The 18,992-nt window shown below is 36.1% G+C and overlaps 1 protein-coding gene across 3 annotated transcripts; it reads left to right on the top strand.

Moving 5' to 3' along the window:
• The first annotated feature begins 3,254 nt into the window (after window positions 1-3,254).
• LOC102045549 (protein FRA10AC1) lies at window positions 3,255-18,739 on the top strand. Of its 3 annotated transcripts, none has more exons than XM_031063911.1 (13): window positions 3,255-3,375; window positions 5,366-5,458; window positions 5,542-5,587; window positions 6,413-6,489; window positions 7,169-7,252; window positions 7,734-7,818; window positions 10,993-11,038; window positions 13,734-13,847; window positions 14,844-14,886; window positions 15,361-15,485; window positions 16,090-16,113; window positions 17,380-17,464; window positions 17,899-18,739. In XM_031063911.1, exons 3-13 carry the CDS (start codon window positions 5,579-5,581, stop codon window positions 17,939-17,941), a joined length of 735 nt encoding a protein of 244 aa, XP_030919771.1. In that variant the 5' UTR covers window positions 3,255-3,375; window positions 5,366-5,458; window positions 5,542-5,578; the 3' UTR covers window positions 17,942-18,739. The 3 variants fall into 3 exon arrangements, with proteins under 3 accessions (XP_030919771.1, XP_030919766.1, XP_030919779.1); XM_031063906.1 differs by having other exon boundaries at window positions 16,090-16,128; XM_031063919.1 differs by lacking the exon at window positions 16,090-16,113.
• The last annotated feature ends 253 nt before the right edge of the window (window positions 18,740-18,992 follow it).

Below are 18,992 nucleotides of genomic sequence, written 5' to 3'. Positions count from 1 at the left end.
CGGGGGCCCGTGCTTGTGCCCCACTGCGGCGGCGGGGAAGGGTCAGGCGGGCCGGGACGGCGCTGGGCCACTGCAGAATAGCAAGCATGAAAGAACGGCCTCGGAAGCTGTGTCTGACTGGCCGGTGTTCGATTTCTCCGTGGAGCTCCACAAAGCTCTAATCCTCGATGTCGTGGTCTGCTGCTACCTACCTTTTACTCCTACTTTTTCTTTCATAGCTGTAACAAAGGGGAAACATATTGCGAGTGCTTTTTCTCTTTGTTAGAGCTGTTCACTGTACAGTATACGCAGGCACTCCTTGTAATAGATTTTACAAGGAAGAATCGGTTTGAAGCTAGTTGCTTATTCTCAGGTTTTTTCCACCAAGTGGAGTGGCAAAGCTTCATAGAGAACATCAAGGTGGGAATAGCATGTTACAGTGAAGCATTTTGACCTTCCACACGTTATATTTATCCATCAAGGATGGCTCCTCAAGTCGTCTTATAGATCCTGTGCTTCCTTCATATCCTCCCCAAATAGTTTGTACTAAAACAAGCGCTCAGGCCTGTTCTGAGTCACATCTGGGCTGTGAGCAGACACGGCCACAGACCTGTGTCCTGGGCAGATAAAGGGAAGGATGGGCTTATGAGGACAGTGGCAAGTTTAGGCCTGAAGTCAGGAGCCACAACTTGGGAATATTTTATAGGATTGTTTTGCCTTTTTTCTTCTTCTTGACTGTTGTTTCATGTTCAGTCAGATGTTGTGGTCAGGAGTGGACACATTTCACCAGTGTGTGTTTACTGCATTGGAGAGGTTTAAAGGAGGTGCCTTCTCTGGATGCAAATACCTGCTGTAGATGCAGTGCTAGGCAGTTTATAGTGTCCTGGATTGATGTCTAGAGTTGGTATCTCAGTTTGACATCAGTTGTGTACAGCGTTCATGCATTTACTGTGTTTTGTGTGGGTTTTAGGAGCCGAGAGTTTAGTGGACTCTATTCTGTCTCCTCTTGTTTCATCATTAAATAATCCAAGATGTTTGGATTACTTAAGTGTGGGCTAAATGTGCTCCAAAGCATATTTGCGCCTGTTTTAATTTTGCGGTTTCAGTTTGTTTTATTGTTTGGGAATAAAAAATTCAAAGTTGGCGTAACAGCAAAATACACTGTACCATTTAAGTCAGCTTTCAGGTTCATGTTTTGAGAAAACACTTGGTGTTTGTATTAGTTATTAACTAGAAGCATTCTGAGTCTGACAAATTCCATCAAAGCAAAGTTTATATTGAAGGGTTTACTAAATAGTGAAAGTAGTTATTTTAAATTCTGTTGATGATTATGCATGTCCATGTCTATATCTGCTAGGTTAGGCACAAACCTTTGGTATCTGCTCGTCTATTTCTACAAATATTAAACATATTTTCCTTATCTGGGATTGTAGGTGTCTGTTTACATTGTCCTTCCAAAATGGCAAGGTTCATTTATGGATGAGGTTCTTTGATGGAGTTCATGAAATGAAGTAGGCGTGTTCTACCAAGAGTCATGTTATCTTGGACTCATGCTGAGGTGTCAGGTTAGAAACCATTCAGTCCCAGTCTCTGTGAGTGTTGTCCAGCACTGCTGGAGCTGCTGCTGTCAAACCCAGCACCAATGCAGGACCTGTCTGTCCTGCTGTTGCCTCAACAGAGGAGTGATCCACAAGTGTCAGGACATCAGTCATGGGTTGTGTTCTTTTTCACTCTGGATTTATCTGTGAGGTATTACAGTGATTCAGAGGAATGTCTGAAGCTGTGAAGAGCTTTCCTGTTGGAAAAGCAGCCTAGTCCTTAGCCCTGCCCTTATACTCACAGTCAGCTTTACAAAAGGCAGTCATCAGCTTCTGAGAGCCCTACAGTATGACTCTGTTGGAGTAGCTTTTCTTGCATCTTTTATTTGAATCATTCCTGGAATCACTTGAGAGCTGATTAGTGAGGATGTCTGTTTCTTTCCTGGGGTATATCATCCAAGGGCAACTGCTTTGTGAGAATCTCCTTTCATTTGAGCTTTCTCCCCTGTTTCAGTACTTCATCTGTCTGGGGCTTTCATGGTCGTGGTGTTGGCTGAGACCTCCCAGACGCTGAGCATGAAGGAAGCTCTCAATGTTCATTTGGGAAGCATTACTAATGCCATTTAAAATATTCCCAAATTAGCATGATTTTTTTTTAAATTTAGAGATCAAGTATGCAGCAAATATATTTGCTGCATACTTATAGAGTGTTCTGACTTTCTAAAAACCATATAAGGTTCATTAACAAAAGTAGTGACAGGCTGGCTGCTAGAACCACCTGACTATGAGACTACATTGTTGCTGCTTTATTGCAAGTGCATAAGGATGGTTTACAGCAGACATCTGCTGCAGTTGTTTATTTGGTTTGGGGTTTTGTTTGGGGGGGTTGTTTGCTTTTATGGTTTGTTTCTGTTTTGTTTGGTAATGGACAATTTTTATGTCTCATGGGAAATAGGAAATAGTTCAGAAAATATTCTGATTTGCTTTTTTTGAAATACGTATGTGTAGGGGAGTTATATGTTCTTCAGAAGCATCCAGAAGAGTGGGAGGAACACTACAGTATTTGTTTATTAATAATAATAGTAAAGGATTTTAAAAAATCTTAAAAGGAGTCCTTCACTGTCAGTTTGAGAAGACAGTGTTTTACAACCATGCACAATACAAAGCAGTTGTTGGTGTCAGTAGAGGATACAGCTGACTCTTCAGCATGGCATTTCTGTGAGGCATTTACATCAAGAGAAGCCACCTCATCAAAATCATCCTGCAGAGTTTTGTCTTTTTTTTCAGATTTACAGCTACCAGTGTAAGATCTAATGATCTAAAATGCTGCATGACAGCCCAATCAACTTTTATTCCCATTTTCCTTCATTCATAATGTGGACATATCACTTGCTGTCCTCCAGCCCCCTGAAAGACTAGCTCCTGGGGAATATATTAATGTTTGTCTTACATAAGGAACGTTGTTTAGAAAATAAAAACCCAAGGTATTTATCATACTTCTGGTTTGCTGCATCTGTGTGAAGATTAAATATGAGGACATATGCATATAAATTATCTGTAAAGTGATCTGTTCTACAAAGTGATCTTTCTTTGCCCTGCATTATCTGGAATATACTTTGCATTGTTTGTGGAATTTTGTTTGGCTTAGACATGTGAGAATTTGCTCTAGTTTGCTTGCTCTCTGTCTTTCTTTTATTTATGCATGATGGGCAGTGCTGATTTGTAATGATGCCATATCCATATTGCATTAGCAGATATATTGACTGGTCTATTATTTTCAGGCACATGGCCATGGAGGCTATGATTCTGATTTTAGTGATGAGGAGAGTGGAGAGAAGTCTCTGCAAAAGACTAAAAGGTAATGTAGTACAGAATTAATTTAACACTTTCCATTATGCATTTTGTACAAATGGCCTCTTAGTGTGCATAGAAGATGATGCTATTGCATGTAAGGTCTGGTGTTGAAATGATTTTTGAAAAAATCAATCTCTTTGATTTCTACATCTCCTCATCTCAAGCTTGCCAAAGCTTGTCATCTGCAGGGGCAGCTGATTAAGAGCTGTTCTGCCATCTCCATCTGGTGTATATTTGCCCCTCAGTTCTTGGAGCAGAGTGTTTTGTTTTTCCAAGCATTAGTATCCACTGCTGGGTTTTGGCAGCACTGTTCACACCACTGTGATCCATCAGGACAAATGGAACTGCTAGGAGAGCAAGGCAAAAAAGGCCAAGTGGTAACAGGCTTTGTAGATATAAAACACATAGAGATATAAAGTGAAGAACTGATGCTACTTCTTTATTATTTAATTTGTGAAGAGACCTGGAAATTGGTAAATTGTGTTGTGATCAATCCTTGAAATGCACCTGCACATCTCTTATTTGAGATGACCTTGGCCAATACTTCCAGTGATTTGTACAGTTAGTGACCTGGAATTTTGTAGTCTGATCTGACTGTATTGTAAAGATTTTTATTTGCTTATGTATTTATTTTGTTTTTGTACTGCAAAACACCTTGACACTTGCTGCATCATACTGAATATTTGGCCTACACTTTGCATGTATTTTTCTTGCTTTTTCCTGTCTCTCCCTTGCTCTTTTATTGGACTTTATTTAAGAAGACTTTCTGGAAACTCTCCTAGGACTCTTGCATATTTTTCCTTTGTATGAGAATTGAAAGAATGGATTTTGTAGTGTCTGATTGCATTCTGGGGGGAAAAAAGTCATGTTTTAATCTTTGGAATAATAGCATGCATTGTGCCATTTAATTAATTTTATAAATATAGCTGTTCTCCATTAAAATAGTGACTGGTTTTGTTCAGATTTCATTTTCTTTAGATGCCATTGCACATTCTACCATTCCACTTTCTAGGTGGAATATTAAGTAACCATCAGGAGCCTCTCAAAAATTCCATCATTATCCTTGTTCTGGCACGCAGCTGCTGATTCCCAGTAGGGCTCTTACTGGCTTCCTTTTTTGCTCTGTCATTGTATTTATTTTCACTTAAAGAAAATAGTAGTCTTAAATTCTCTCGAAATTGCTGATTTATAGATCCTTCTTATGGGAATTTTGTGCTTACAGATCTTTTTGAGTAAATGATACCTTAAGTTTCTAGAGTCCTATATTCCATAGCTAGAAACAAATTCCCTGGCTTGCTTTCTTCAGGTTTCTGATTACCATGCTTTCTACCCACTGATAATTATGGAAAAAAATCTTTTCTTCATCTCAGTTTATGAATGAAATTAACTAAATATACCTTTTACTAGCTAAAATGTTTAACTTTTTATTACTTTGTTGAACTCTAAAAGTAATTTTAGCTGCCTACTGACAAGTATGGTTCATTACATGGCAATTGACTTTTAAATTTGTAATTCTTGTGATTGCACTACAAGAGGCAGAGCTGTTAAATGAGGTGTTGAGACATTGGCATGAAAGGGTGGAATAGGGTTACTGCCAGTCACTCTCTCTCAGTGAATGCACTGTCCTTCCTGTTCCCCTTTCCTGTGTTACTGAGATTTGTAAAGGACTTTAAATGTCAGAGTGAAACTGAGGCATCTTCCAGGTTTTAGCATTGTGGTTCTATAGTGATAATAAAAATAAAAACAAGTATTACAAATTGCTGTTTTAAGCAATTGCCTTTAAATGCCAGCTGGAAGCAAATGCCTTCCTGATTTTGTTCTGCAAGTGAGGTAAAGTCCAAGCTGATGTTGGTTCTGAAGTTTCATTTTATTCTTGTAGAAAATAGCAATATAACAATTTTTGTTACTCAAGATAGTGCAAGGTTTAGCACATGAAAATTTTATTGCTTATGCAAAGTTCTTGACTAACTTTTCTTCCTTTTTCCCACTTTTAGAATACAGGAAGATGACCTTCTGATAAAGCCATTCCAAAAACCAAAACAAGGCAGTGTGGTTCACAGACAATTTGCAGCTGAAGAATGTGATAGGTATCTTTTATATATTGCTTTTGGGAGACATTTTCCTCTTAATGGAAAGATAGTTTTCATTGGAACGTGTTTGTTCTTAACAGGGAAGAAGCAAGAAAAAGAAGATTTCACTTGATATCTATGGATGCTGTATCCTTCCGTTTCATTTTTCAAGTTTGAAGATGGGGCACAGGTTATCCATTATGGTAAAATACTGGGATTTCTCAGTTGCCACAATCAGTGACAGTGCAGCACCAGATACTGAGTTATTCTTCAGAGGAGCTTCTCTTTGCTGCTGAGATAAAAGTGAATTGAAAGTCTTTTAAGAAGCCATAGATAAAGTTTTTGTTTGTGAAGACATTTATTTTTTGAATAAGTAATTACACATTTTGCTCAAATTGTGGTACAAAATGTGTTTCAAATTATGTTTCTGTTTTGGCCTCACACCAAGGCCAAACTGTTCTAAGAAACATTACATATTTTTCCGTGATTTTCGTTTCCAAACTAAAGCATACAACTTTTATTTGTGTGTTGGTGGTAGAAATGTAACAAATTATTCCATTTTAGTAGCCAGATTGTTTTTATAATAGAAAAGTACAAACCTGTTTTAAACTAAAACTGCAGTACAAAGAGACTGTTGTCTAAATCACAGCTGAAAAAATGAACCAAGTTTCTGTGTATATGCATACAGAGCATCTTTGATAAAGGAAGACAGTTTTATAAATGAAGAATGAGGTTTTAAAGATGAAATTGCCTAGAATTCCTGTATTTGGAAACTAGCTTCTATGAGAGGTTATTAAGTAAAAGTTCCTAATTAACTCCATTCTTTTTTGTTTTTTGGAAATTACTGAACTGTTTGTGAGGAGAAAAGTCTTTCTCTTAAATATATAAAAAGATTTTGGTTGGAATTTTTTTGATTTTAAACTGTGGTAAAAGGAAAAAAGTTCTGAAACAATCCTTAATTGCTTTATTCAGTATGAAAGACATAAGAAGTTTGTGCATGACTACATTTTATACTATGGCGGCAAAATAGAGGATTTCCGAAGATCTGGGTGAGAACTCTTGGCAACCTTTCCCCTCCTGACCTCAAAGCTCCCTGCTTTGTAAAGCTGTTAAATATATATTATAGCTTTGGGGGCAGAGATGGATGTAGCTGTGTGTCAAATGACTAATTATTTTGGTCACAAATGGTAACTACAGTAATTGGAAATACCCAAACACAAAACTGTCTTGTTTCTTTTTGTTTTCATCTTTTTTGGTAAGAACTTACCATGAGCTGAATTATTCTTGTTTTGTTATGTAAAAGGAAGGATGACAGGTGATCATTAATGGAGGGTACATTGAGAAATATCTGTCAGAATCTTCAAAATAACAGTCTGAAATACTTCTGAATGTGCAGAATTGCTATCCATTGTCCAGAATAATAACTTCTTTAGAGCTATCCATAACTGCCTTTTAACATCCCTGTCCTCAATAAAGATTATAAAAGTGTTTTCAGACAGGATCAAGTCATCCACAATTTCAGTGGCAGTTTTCAACTGTGAGTTTTTTTATTTGGGAACAGGTATGACAGGGAATACATTTTTGATAGTTTTATTTCATAGAAATGTATTCCTTTATGCTGTGAGGTAGAGATTAGGACTGTAAAATATTGATGCTTACCAAATTGTTATTTGATAGCTTTTCATTTTAATGTTACATTGTACTAAAAACGGGTGTGTCCTTTTACAGAGCAAATGACAAGACAGATCTTGATGTTATTAGAGAAAACCATAGATTCCTGTGGAATGAAGAAGATGAAGCAGACATGAATTGGTACCTGAAACTATTTTAGGATATGTTATTTTTAGATCACTTGTATTAAATTTGTGGTTTCCCTTACTAATTAAGAATTACTGTGCATACTTGATCACTCTTTGATGCATTTGGAAATGAAAGACCATTAGAAGGTCTTTCATGTTGTAATATTGCTCAAATGCCAACATGAATTGATGACAGAAAGAACTAATAAATAATAGTGATTCTCTGAGATACAAATAACTGTTCAAAAACTCTGAAGAAAGCAGAGTTTGAAAAAATGCAGTTTAGTATGTACTGTGGATTTATTTTATATTTATTTTTCCAGTTTTATGGAAATTACTCCTTAGTTTAATGACTATGCATCTGTTGCATTTCTAGGTCTACAACTTGTGTTCTTTCAATGAAACAACATGTCTTTGTCTTCCTAAAGTCATTACAATGCAAAGTAAATTATGTTGTCTTCTATATTTAATTAAAAAAATACTTTTTCTTTTAGGGAGAAGAGGCTTGCAAAGAAGTATTATGACAAATTGTTCAAAGAATACTGTATAGCAGATCTCAGCAGATACAAAGAGAATAAGGTATCTTTCCTTAGTGTAAATCATCTTGGGTTTTGAAGTATAACCTTTTTTAAGAATTGCCTTATGATTGTGGATATGTTGTAAAATTAGAATGTTAGTACCCCTTCCATAGAAAGGGAGCTGTGAGAATTTGTCAAGTTACTTACAAGCAGCAGTTTGAATCCAAGTATTGTCACTGCCTCAAAAATGTGCTTCTGTGGGAATAGGAACATTTCTGTCAGATGATGTTTTATGAAGAGGTACATTGTGTGTGAAAGGCAGAAAATGCAAAGGGGTTAAAGAAAGAAGGCTGGAGAGCTTGCTTGGAGAGGAGCAGTAGATGAAGCCTAAAACCCCATGGAATGTTACTGTTCAAAAAAAAAGTCTAAAAGGAGTTTTGTACTTGAATGCTGGCAGAAACAATTTTGGAAAAGTCTATTCTAAAGCAGCATCTTTTGTTGGTTGTTCTTTTCTGTTTGTGGAAACAGGATTTGTATGTGCCTTGTAAATAAATAGAATTTCTCAAGAGGAACAGCCCAATTCCAGCACCAGGTTTTCTTCTTAACTGGAGCAGCCTTTGTTTTTTCCAAGTTTTTGGCTGACTAACTTCTTAGTCAGAGAGTATACATGAATTTTCTATTGTGTTTTTCCAAAGGCTGGTGCTGAACTCAGATGTGTCTTGGTGTTCCTAGCACACAGTAACCCAGTCTATATAGTTCTTTTCAACCATTTTATAGTATTGAAAATTACATTCACTGGTAAATATTTGCAAGGACTGGGCTTAGCTCTATTAAGAAGAAAAGATGACAGGTCATATAAAGACAATTGGGACAGTAAAATGCAAAAATTCAATTAAAATCAACAAAAAACTCAAATGCTGAGGATGCCTTCCCTTCTTTTTTGACTAAATTTGATTTTATTTTCCTGTAGATATTTCCTATCCCTCAATGTCCGTTCCATCCCCCATCCCCCCAGCTGATTTCCCTTGAGCATGCTTACAGATTTTGTTTCTCTCACTACTGTGCCAAGTTTCCATATGTTTGCTGTCTTTTGTGGGAAACTGTTCTGCCCCAGATTTTTTTTGTGTGTGTGTTTTCTTGTGTTGTGTGAACAGTATTTCCCTGTCATACTTCAAGTGTGTCTATCCTAACTTTGAGGTCACTCTCTGTTCCCATTTATGCTCCTAAGTCATTACCTCTATTTTTGGAATTGCCATATCAGCATAAGTGCTGTGTCAGGCAATTTGTAAAATATATATGCTTTCTTTTCTCAGATAAGTTCTGATCATGTGAAAGTCCTTTCTTAGAAATTCTTAGAAAAATAGAAAAAAGTATGAGATTTTTCTCAGTGACTGATTTATCCATGCCCATGTTTGGTACAGAAGGATTTCAAAGCAGGCTTTTTTCTTGGAAGTCTTAAATAAGCTGTTCATCCCATTTGCACCGATGGAATACAGTCTGTGCTTTCACATTTTTCCTGCCTTAATTTTTTTTTCTGCATCTCCAGAAACTGGAAGGTGGATATCTTTAGCCCCCTGTGCCTTTTGCTTTGCAGTGCTGGTGCTATGCGAAGTGCAGGGTAGATAAAAGCTTCTCAGTTGTTGGTCTTGTGCATGATAGTTGTTGATGCCTTACATGTTGGTGCTTCATCTTGATATAAAAATTCTTTTACAGTGAGAACATTCAGTTGCTGGAACAACCTCCCCAGTGGCACAGTGGGATCCCCATTGCTGGGGTTTTTCAGATGCAATTGCCCAGGGTGATAGATAATCTCATCTGGGCTCCCTTCCCCGTGGAAGGTTGAAGCTGGTGGTCTGTTGGGGTACTTTCCAACCTGAGCTATTCTGTGATTCTATATTGTGCTACTTGGTGTGAAAGCAAAAGTTGGAGGTCAGTTTTCTGTGATGTTTTAAGTACATATATTGCACAGATTGAGACTTGCACATATGTGCTCATCTGTCTTTTCACAGCTGTAATTGTTCTGCTCCTGGCCAAAATCTTGTAGTTAGATAGTTTTTCTAAAGATCTCTGCAGAGAGATTCTACATCTCTTTAGGAGCTTTTCTTCTGAAGTAAACCACTGTTTTACAAGGGACTGGATAATTGTTGGGACTGGTTTCATGGGAGCATCTCCTTTGAGAATCTGAAAAGTAAGCAGAACCACCTACTCAAAGACAGAAGGTCAGAAGAAAACAGTAATAAGCCCCAAGACATGTGAACCCCTGAGGCCACAGGCTCGTTCCAGTTGCTGGTACTCATTTGCACACACACACACACACACACACACACACACAGCTTAGGCTCCCCTGCTGTCATCCCTAGGGATTCACAGGTGCTCTCACAGCCAGAGCTGGAGACCCACTCACCCTTCTTGCTCCCAGGCTGCTTCACCTGCTGATGACCATTCTGGCTTGGTCTTCTCTGGTGTTTGCTTTTAATCAGAAATGCCAATGTGAACCTCTGGTGTGAGGCTCCGTAGAGACAGTGGAAGAGTGTTCTGACAGCTCTTGCTTGTGCAGGGTCTGTTCCTCCTGACATTTTCCCTAGGTAAGGATTTTCTAGGTCAAGGTTGTCTTTGAACCTTCAGTGCATCTTGTCTGCAAACACTGAGGCTGATAAATGACCATCTGTATTGTCAGATAGTTCAGTTCTATTGTCAGCTTTGCAGTGCAGCACAGGAGGGTGCTCTGCATTTCAGTTTTACTTTGATATGCACTGGACTGGAAGTGTTCCCTTTGTTGTCCTATTTTCCTAGAGAATTTCTTATTTGCTGTCTCTGTACTTTGTTTTGTAGCTTAACAGATTGGAAGTGTGTCCTATTTGCTAAGAAATGAAATCTGTTTGACACCTGGTCATTAAATAAAATACATTTTATTATTTTGTTTTCATTTCCAGATTTCTAGGCCAACTTGTCTTTTACTTGGCAATGTTAATATGTTTGCTCTTGTAATTGTTTTTCAGTATGGAGGACTTCCTGTAAAAATAAAAGTATAAATATTTTAAGTATTTTTATTAAAAAATACTGTTCTGGCGAGCAGAGGCAGAGAGATATTTTTAATTAAAAGAGAAAAAATTAAATTTTCATGACCAGAATTAAAAGGATGAGCCACTTAAATTCACCAATCAACTGAAATTAGTCTTTACAGTGCTTAATATGTTGACTATTCACAACTCAATTTTGGTTCTTATCTTAACAGTTTGGATTTAGATGGCGACATGAGAAAGAAGTAATTTCAGGAAAAGGTAATGCTGTCTTTCATTTTATGTTGCATTTCTTCTTGATGCTCCTCTTGCTGCTTTTGGACATAATTTTGTTAGATAATATTTGATGGTACTGGTAAGTTTATCAGATAATAATGTACAATAAATTGACTTGTCTTCCAGCTTTCCTGTTTTATGCTACATAGGTTTAGATTGCACATATTACAATTAAAAGAGCATATAGTTTATTTTCACAAGGTCACTTTTGTAATGAGCACCACCTTAACATGTTTGATAATGTAGAATTTCATGGGTGGGTTTTTTAGCTGCTTTTCTCCAGCAGTTCTGCTACCTCATTCGCCTTTGATACCTGTAATTGAAGTCTCTCAGTAGTTTTCTTCAGGAAATAATTTCTTGATTAACAGTTTCTCCAGCGCTGTTCTGCAAAATATTAACTTTTTAATTAAAGTTTCTTGTGTGAGACCTGTTTTAGGCTAAACTGGCTTTGAAAGCTTCAGTGGGAATGATTATCATGTCTCCCAGTCCTGCCTCTAAATCAGCACCTTAATTCTAGGTGAGAAGTCTTAGCAGTGTGTTGCTGAGTGGTCTTTGTTCCATGGCAGAGGTGCTTGGGCTTTTTCAACATGCTGAGCAAGCAAGAAGTGAGGTGGATGAAGTATTGCTGTTCCTGGGTGGATTCTCATACACATGTGGGTTTCAGAAGTCATGGATGCACATGCCAGAATATTGCATAGAGTTGCTGATCAGTTTCACTCAGTTACAGTTCTTTAAACAGCTGTATTCTGTAAGCACCTATGTTGTAATATAGTTCAAAAAGTTAGAAATGCATTTATGATTAAAAAAAAATTAGTATTTCAGAATAGAAAGCATGAACATAATAGTGAGGATTTTTAAATTGTAAATATTAAAGCCTCTAAAGGTAGTTGTAGTCATATATTGCATTTAGCACTACACATTATATTAATGGATAGTTACATTTGATAAAATTACATGCTGTATTGAATACTTTAACAAGATAATTAAGATTAAATGAGAAGTAAATTAATTTTGTCTTCGTGGGGAAAAAAATTATAGCTTTGTACGTTTAATATGTGCTACTTCATATTTTAAAATGTGGGAGAAAGTGCAGAATTTTATATTCCAAGCTTTTTAATGGGATCCTAATGAAAGGCGAGCAATGGGAACAGGAGTGGGTAAATCCTGTCTTTCACCACAGGGGGGCGCCAGAAACCAACCCGCTCGCGGGTGTCGGACGTGCTCTCCAAGTGCGGTTCCAAGCAATCATTTAAAAAAACCCGTGGGTCTTTTATGCTGTTTTAAAATAGAAACCAGCCATATAAATTGCTTCATTAAATGTAATAACACATCTACACCTACCTGTCTGATAATTAGCATTAGCCTTGTATGTACCTATTGTATGTACTGATGTAGCTGTGTCAGTGGTGATGAGAACCACTGCGGGTGCACTTTTACTAAGGTTTGGGGGTAGTTACAAGGGCATGCAGGAATGGAGTAGTCACATTTGGGTGCTTTGCATTTGGTGCTTGTCTTTGCATTAGAAGAAAGAAGGGCTAGGATGAGTGAAAGAAGAGGGCTAGGATAAGTTACAAGAAAGAAGGGCTAGGATAAGTGAAAGAAGAGGTGACGCTTGTATTACTAATTGTAAATGCCAAATTGTTTCTTTGTCATCTTTCAGTCTTTGCCATAAGTTTTGAAATGAGATCATATTGGAGATTACTATGACACAGGGTATGATAGCCATACCTTATATAGGGTTAAACATACTTAATGTGTATTAATTTGAAACTTCCTTTTTTAATGAGAGTTCTGGGTTTTGGGTATTTTTACTTCAAATGTTTGCATTGCAAGTGGTGTTTCATTACAGAACTGAAGTATCTGAGGACACTGCCAATCCATTAGTTAGCTGCTTAAGCAGAATTTTCTGAGGTTAATCGTTCACCAACAGTCCTGCTTGTGAGCCTATTAATACACATCCTTTCTGCTGCTGTGCATACAAATCAGTCTCTGCAAAGGGAATGCATGTGTCTTTATTACTCCAATATAGGGACTTCAGTGGTGCAAACAAAATTGATGATGTGCAGATCTGTTTTAAAATCAGTGTTGCTTTCATATAATGAACCAAAGGAAGCTTTTAAAGCTGACATAGCATTTCTAACAAAGTTGAATTTCCTTTTCTTAAAGGAAAGATATTTATGGATAGTCCCTAGAATACAAATTGTATGTCCAGTATGTCAGGTACATTAGTTATGTAAAAAGCATGTGGGCATCTTCATATTGTACAAATGTGATACTTTGAATAGTTTGATGTCATTAAAGATGCATGTCTGAATCACAACTTCTGATCCATCATCCTCTGCTAAGTAATCATTTGGGGTATAGCATGTATCCTGGTGACATTCATTTTTTCAGAGTTCATATTAGGCTTGTTATTTCATATTGTACACCTTCATCCATACATTTCAAAACGCAGTTATGTTTTTTCCTTTGCAAATAGGCAATATTGGACAAGTATGATTGTTTTGTTGTTCCCTGTTATTATTTCCTTAATCTAAATGTTATTTTTAGATTCGTGGGGTTTTTTTATTTGAAAGAAATGGAAAATGAAAACCAAAAACAGAGCAGAATTGGAAATAACAACCCCATATCTATTAATGGTAATCATTGAACCACAGTTTGCTGGTTTTTACTCTTTCAGGTCAGTTTTCCTGTGGAAATAAACACTGTGATGAGAATGAAGGCCTGAAGAGCTGGGAGGTGAATTTTGGTTACATTGAACATGGTGAAAAGAGGAATGCACTCGTAAAATTGAGTAAGTCAGCCCTTCTAGGATATGTACACTTAAAAGACATACTTTGAATGGTATTGAGTGAGACCCAGTGATAATAATACAAGTTCATGACAAAGGCAGAATAGGAGATCATTTTCTTGAATTAATCACAGGTGGTAGTATGGTGCTCTTGATTTAGAGAGAGCAGCTGTTATCATTATATATGACAAAGTTGTTACAGATTAAGAACTTTATTCTGTATAATTAGCATGTCATAAAATTTGAATAATTGGCTATAAGCTGTTTCACGTAGAAGCATTTCTAGTTCAATGGACCATACTGCATTGCAAGGAGAATTTCAACATTGCCATTGCTCATTCAGTTACTTGGCTTGGAAGTCCTTAGGGCTTTGGACCAGACAACTTCTTGCACATCTTTGACTTTACTGATTTTATTTTAAATATTTGAGTTTTCTTCTAAAAAAGAACTTCTAAAAGTTCTATCTTTAAACAATTTTCCATCCTTACATCTTGACTGTGATTTTCTAATTCAGAATTGTGTACATGATGATCTGTTTATTAGATAATTAAACTTAGTACAGTTTATGCAGTTATTTCATGTAAAGTGAGTGAGCAGTGGGGCATTGTTCTTTTTGTGCACAAGACACTCCATGTGGGAGCACTTGGTCTCTGACAAAGCTCTAGGAGACTTGCACATCTTCAGTATAATTGCAGAAGAGTTGGATCTGTGCACAAGGATCCATAAATGGGATGTCTGTACGTGAGAAGCACTGATAGCTCTTTAGTGAAGAGCTGCCAGTGCTAAACTTGTGATTGTCCTTCACATTCAGTAAAATCTGGGTTTGTACTGGAGACTTTCATCATATATTTTTTCAATCCTGACTGCAGTTACATTGTACCTAGTGTTTTGAAGGAAAAGCTGCTGATATTGAAGGATCTAGTTCTAAGTGCTTTTGTAGTTTTGTTAATTATGTTTATCAGATTCTTGGCTGCAATGTTCTCATTTTCTCTTTTTCAGGACTATGTCCAGAATGTTCCCACAAACTAAACTTCCATCACCGGTAATGAAATATTTTGAAAATAATGGGGACTGAATTATTGATAAGTTACAATTATGATGAACAGCACACAGGGACAAAACTTCAATGAGATGATTAGGATCTTCATTTATCCTGAAATAGCATAAATATTCTATAATATTTTATAGAATATTTTTATAATATTAAATATTATAAAGCCACCGACTTGGCGCTGTTGAGGGTTAAGATGCTCTGCTAATGACAGCACAGAACCCCTCAGACTGGAAGAATTCCATCCCTACCACCAGAAGTTTCATTTGCTTAATTTCAGCCCAGTGATTATTTTTCTTCTGTTTCTAATAGCACTTTTTTTTTTAACTGAATCACTTTTTTCTATTTAACTACTGATACGTGTCTGAAAAAATGACACATGTTTGACTGAATTAAATATTTCAGATTTACTGTTGCATAAGAAGTACATATAACAGAGGAAGTGTACATTCATCTTTTTTAAAGGAGGAAAGAAGTCAAAACATGCAAGAAAAGAGGCACAGCTGCACAGAATTCTAAGGAGCCAAAACATAAGAAGAGAAAATTGTCTCGTTCAGCAAAAAAAAAGTCCAAAAAAAAGACCCGTAAAGGTAAATTTAAACTTTAAAACTTCAGTTGTTAAAATACTCAGGTTAATTGAACCTTAGTTTTGCAAGAGATGAATAGATGAATAGATGGAGACATATAATTATGTATAAATACTTCTAGTTAGACAGATATGTAACTTTCTTGACTGCAACAAAGGTAGTCAAAAAGGTAACTTTCTTAGGTAAAATTTCCTAGATGCAGAAAAAATATGTTTCTTACATTTAACAGAGAGGGACAGTCTTTTGAAAACTATGCACTGCAGGGGAAATTTGTGCAAGCATTGGATGTTGCATACTAGAAAGGGTTGTGAAGTATTTCATTCCATGAGGCTTTGGGGTTGAAAGCCTTTTGGAAATGTTAGATAACCTTTTTACACCTGAGATCTTGGGTTGACATAATTAGGCTCAAACTGATGACCTTTGCACTCATAAAAAAAATCCTTTTATTTCAGTGTTTGCTCTCTTTCTTTGAACGTGGTGTGTGCATGCATGTACACATCTTTAGTGTAATAAATTGTGATAAAAAAATCTTTGTAGACAATATAAGATAACAGATAAAATCAGAAGCAGTTTACTTGTTTTTTTCTATTTTGGTGTTTCTTTACAGATCAGGTTTCTTCAGACGATTCAGGTAATTCTGATAAAGGTATTTTAGTATCCTTCATGGTTTTGTAATAAGTTGTATAATATCATAGACAGTTGTCATTGATCTTGATTTTATTAGCTGTCTGTTTCAATATTTTATGTGATAAGAATGCTGTCTGAAACAAGCAGAAATATGAAGGTTTGAATGAATGACTTACATATCTTGGAGAAAAAGTGTAGGGAATTTTAAGGAGGAAATTGTTTAATCAAAAATAAAAATGTGGGCAGATAACAGCATGAAAATAACCAGAAAAATGAGAAGTCATGTTGTTCCAAAAAAGAGCAGAGGGTGCAAAAATAGGTACATTGTTAATAATTTCACGTTGTGTAGTCTGTACTGTGTAAAGACAGTATTTTTCTGATATAGTAGCTACATTTTCCTTCAGGGAGTTAAACTGATATATACTCTGCTCAAAAAAAAAATTAAAATAAATCATAGGCTTTAATTAATGTCTTTTCCAACTACCACCTGTAGTACCTCAGAGACCTGCTTGTTGCAGGTGGATGCATTCAGTCACTGCTTGTATCTCAGTGAGTCCAGTCTCCAGTTTCTTTTTTTGTGAAACTGGCCCCGTCTCCTGGTCATGCCAGTCCTTGTTGCAGACTGTCTAGAAGTGATTGACTGTTTTCACTGATTGCTCTGCTATACATTTTTAAGAATGTCCTCACCCCCTAGGCTTTCCCAGTTAGATAAAGGAAGACCTGAAACACTTTTCTTATGATTTGGGCCACGCCCAAAGTATTTGTTTTGTCAGGAAACTTATTGGATGATTCAGAGGTGAGGGGGGTGGAGTTTCTTACATGAAATTCCTGTACGCTAATATGAAATAGTTATGCAATAATCCATATTTTCTTACAATTTCATTTACTGATAAGTCACAATTGATAAGAACTATCATTTAAGTAAGGTAATTGATTAATCTAGTATCATAAATTGAAACTATATTGTGTATCTGGGTTTGTAATTATTTAGTTTTAGGAAAAAAATTGCTATGTTGCTGTTGTGTCAAGATCATTGTTTTGACATGGCTGTTGTTATGTTTGACCAAAACATTGCTTTGTGATACCTAAGAATCTTTTTGATGCTACACTAATTAACATTGCAAAACATTTTCATTTTAACTTTATGCAAAGTGTTATGTTTATTCTCGTGGTTGCAATTCAACATTGCTTCTAGCAATATACCATCTAATTTAAAAAAATATAAATTATTTTAAATTTTATTTTGTAAACATTTTAATTTTTTTAACAGATTCAGATGACAGCAGTGCTGAAGATGGTCCTTCTGAAGCTGACTCTTTGAAAGGTCCTCTACGAGAAGCAGATGAAAAATCACGGTTAGTTTGATGTAGTGAGCTTGCAGCTACTGAAGTGTACAGGTCCATTCAGAACTGCAAGACAGCTGTCCTGAGTGTTTCAATGAGTATTCACACATAAAGGTTATGTCAGATCTCTTTCCATGCAGTGAACCTAGAAATGTGTGTTTAAAGAGGGGACATAGACAACTCTTGAGGAAAACATTTGTTAAGCCACTCTCATAGCACTGCTGCCTTACCCCCTCTATAGCATTATTATCTTAGTGGCAGGTCCTAAGGGTTGGCTTACACAGGGAAATGTGAAGGGTATTGGAATGTAGTGAGTAAGTCAAAATTATCTATACTTTCCACAATTCTAATCAGAAGTTTGCTAAAACTTTTTTATTCAAAGATTATCTCCTAGGTACAAATCCAAAGCAGAACTTTCTGACATTTCATTTTTGTTGTTGTTACAGGGAAGAGGAGTTTCATGAGTATTTTCAAGATTTATTTCTCTAAAATTTGCAATTGATGTTGGCTGATTTTCTTCATGAGTTGTCAAGATGGAAGTCTGGAAATCCAGCCATAATTTTCCAGAGACCCCTATCTGCCAGCATACCTTTTCTACAGTCACTCATATGGACCATTTGGGTGGGTTTTCTTTGTAGAAGGATTTAAATCTAAAAACTTTGTTTCTTGTTGTAGGCTACATACTCTTAAACAAGAGAAATAATTTTTCAGTTCAGTGCAAAATATATATGGCACTCAAACTTATACAAACAAGAATATAGTTTATTAACATTACAACAAGGAAGTTCACTTCTTTTATTTGATCTCAAACTTCAGTTATTGCCAGATTTTTGTAAAGGAGCATTTTGTAAGATTGTGTGAGTAGTTTAAAGCCATACACTATAATATATTTATATATTTAATTTATTAAACAAGAATTAATAGCCTTAAATTTATTGGTTATTTAGATTTTAATATTTGGGTATTAATCTCTGTAACTATTTTCAAATGCTTTTGGAGAACATCACATTTTTTCAAATATCTCTCCTACTCCTTTAAAAAGTTCAGTTTATTGTGACTTTCTTTTAAATTTTAGTTGTAATGTGATGTGTCTTACATTGCCACCTATAAAAATGTTTGGTTGGTGAAATTTTTGGTGTAAAAAATAACATGTGGCTTTTTTCTGGAGATGTACGTGACTTTCATGTTGTCTGTGGCTTCTGATCTCCTTCCCATTGACTGAACGTTAATCCTTCTTTCCCGTCTAATCCTGAATATACAAATAAAGCATGTATATTGCTTGAGAAACGTACTGGAGTCATCTTCTTCTTTGAGTTGCAACGCATCTTTAAACATTCATTCAGTCATGTTTCCAAAGAACCAGACTGCACATGAAAAGGTATTATGCCAATATTTTTTCTGTCTGGTGAAAATGACTTTGGATATGAGGGTCAGACTTTTTAAAATTAAGTTTTCATGTTAATCTGAGGAAGTTAATATTGTATAAAATACATTTTTGATAAGTACTTCTCACTGTTGGTATACAAAGTATTTCTAGTAA

This window comes from Geospiza fortis, unplaced genomic scaffold, assembly GCF_000277835.1.
Source record: "Geospiza fortis unplaced genomic scaffold, GeoFor_1.0 scaffold130, whole genome shotgun sequence".
NCBI classification, from domain to species: Eukaryota; Metazoa; Chordata; class Aves; order Passeriformes; family Thraupidae; genus Geospiza; species Geospiza fortis.
Note: the sequence above shows the minus strand (reverse complement) of the source record. Positions and strands in the feature narration are given on the sequence as shown.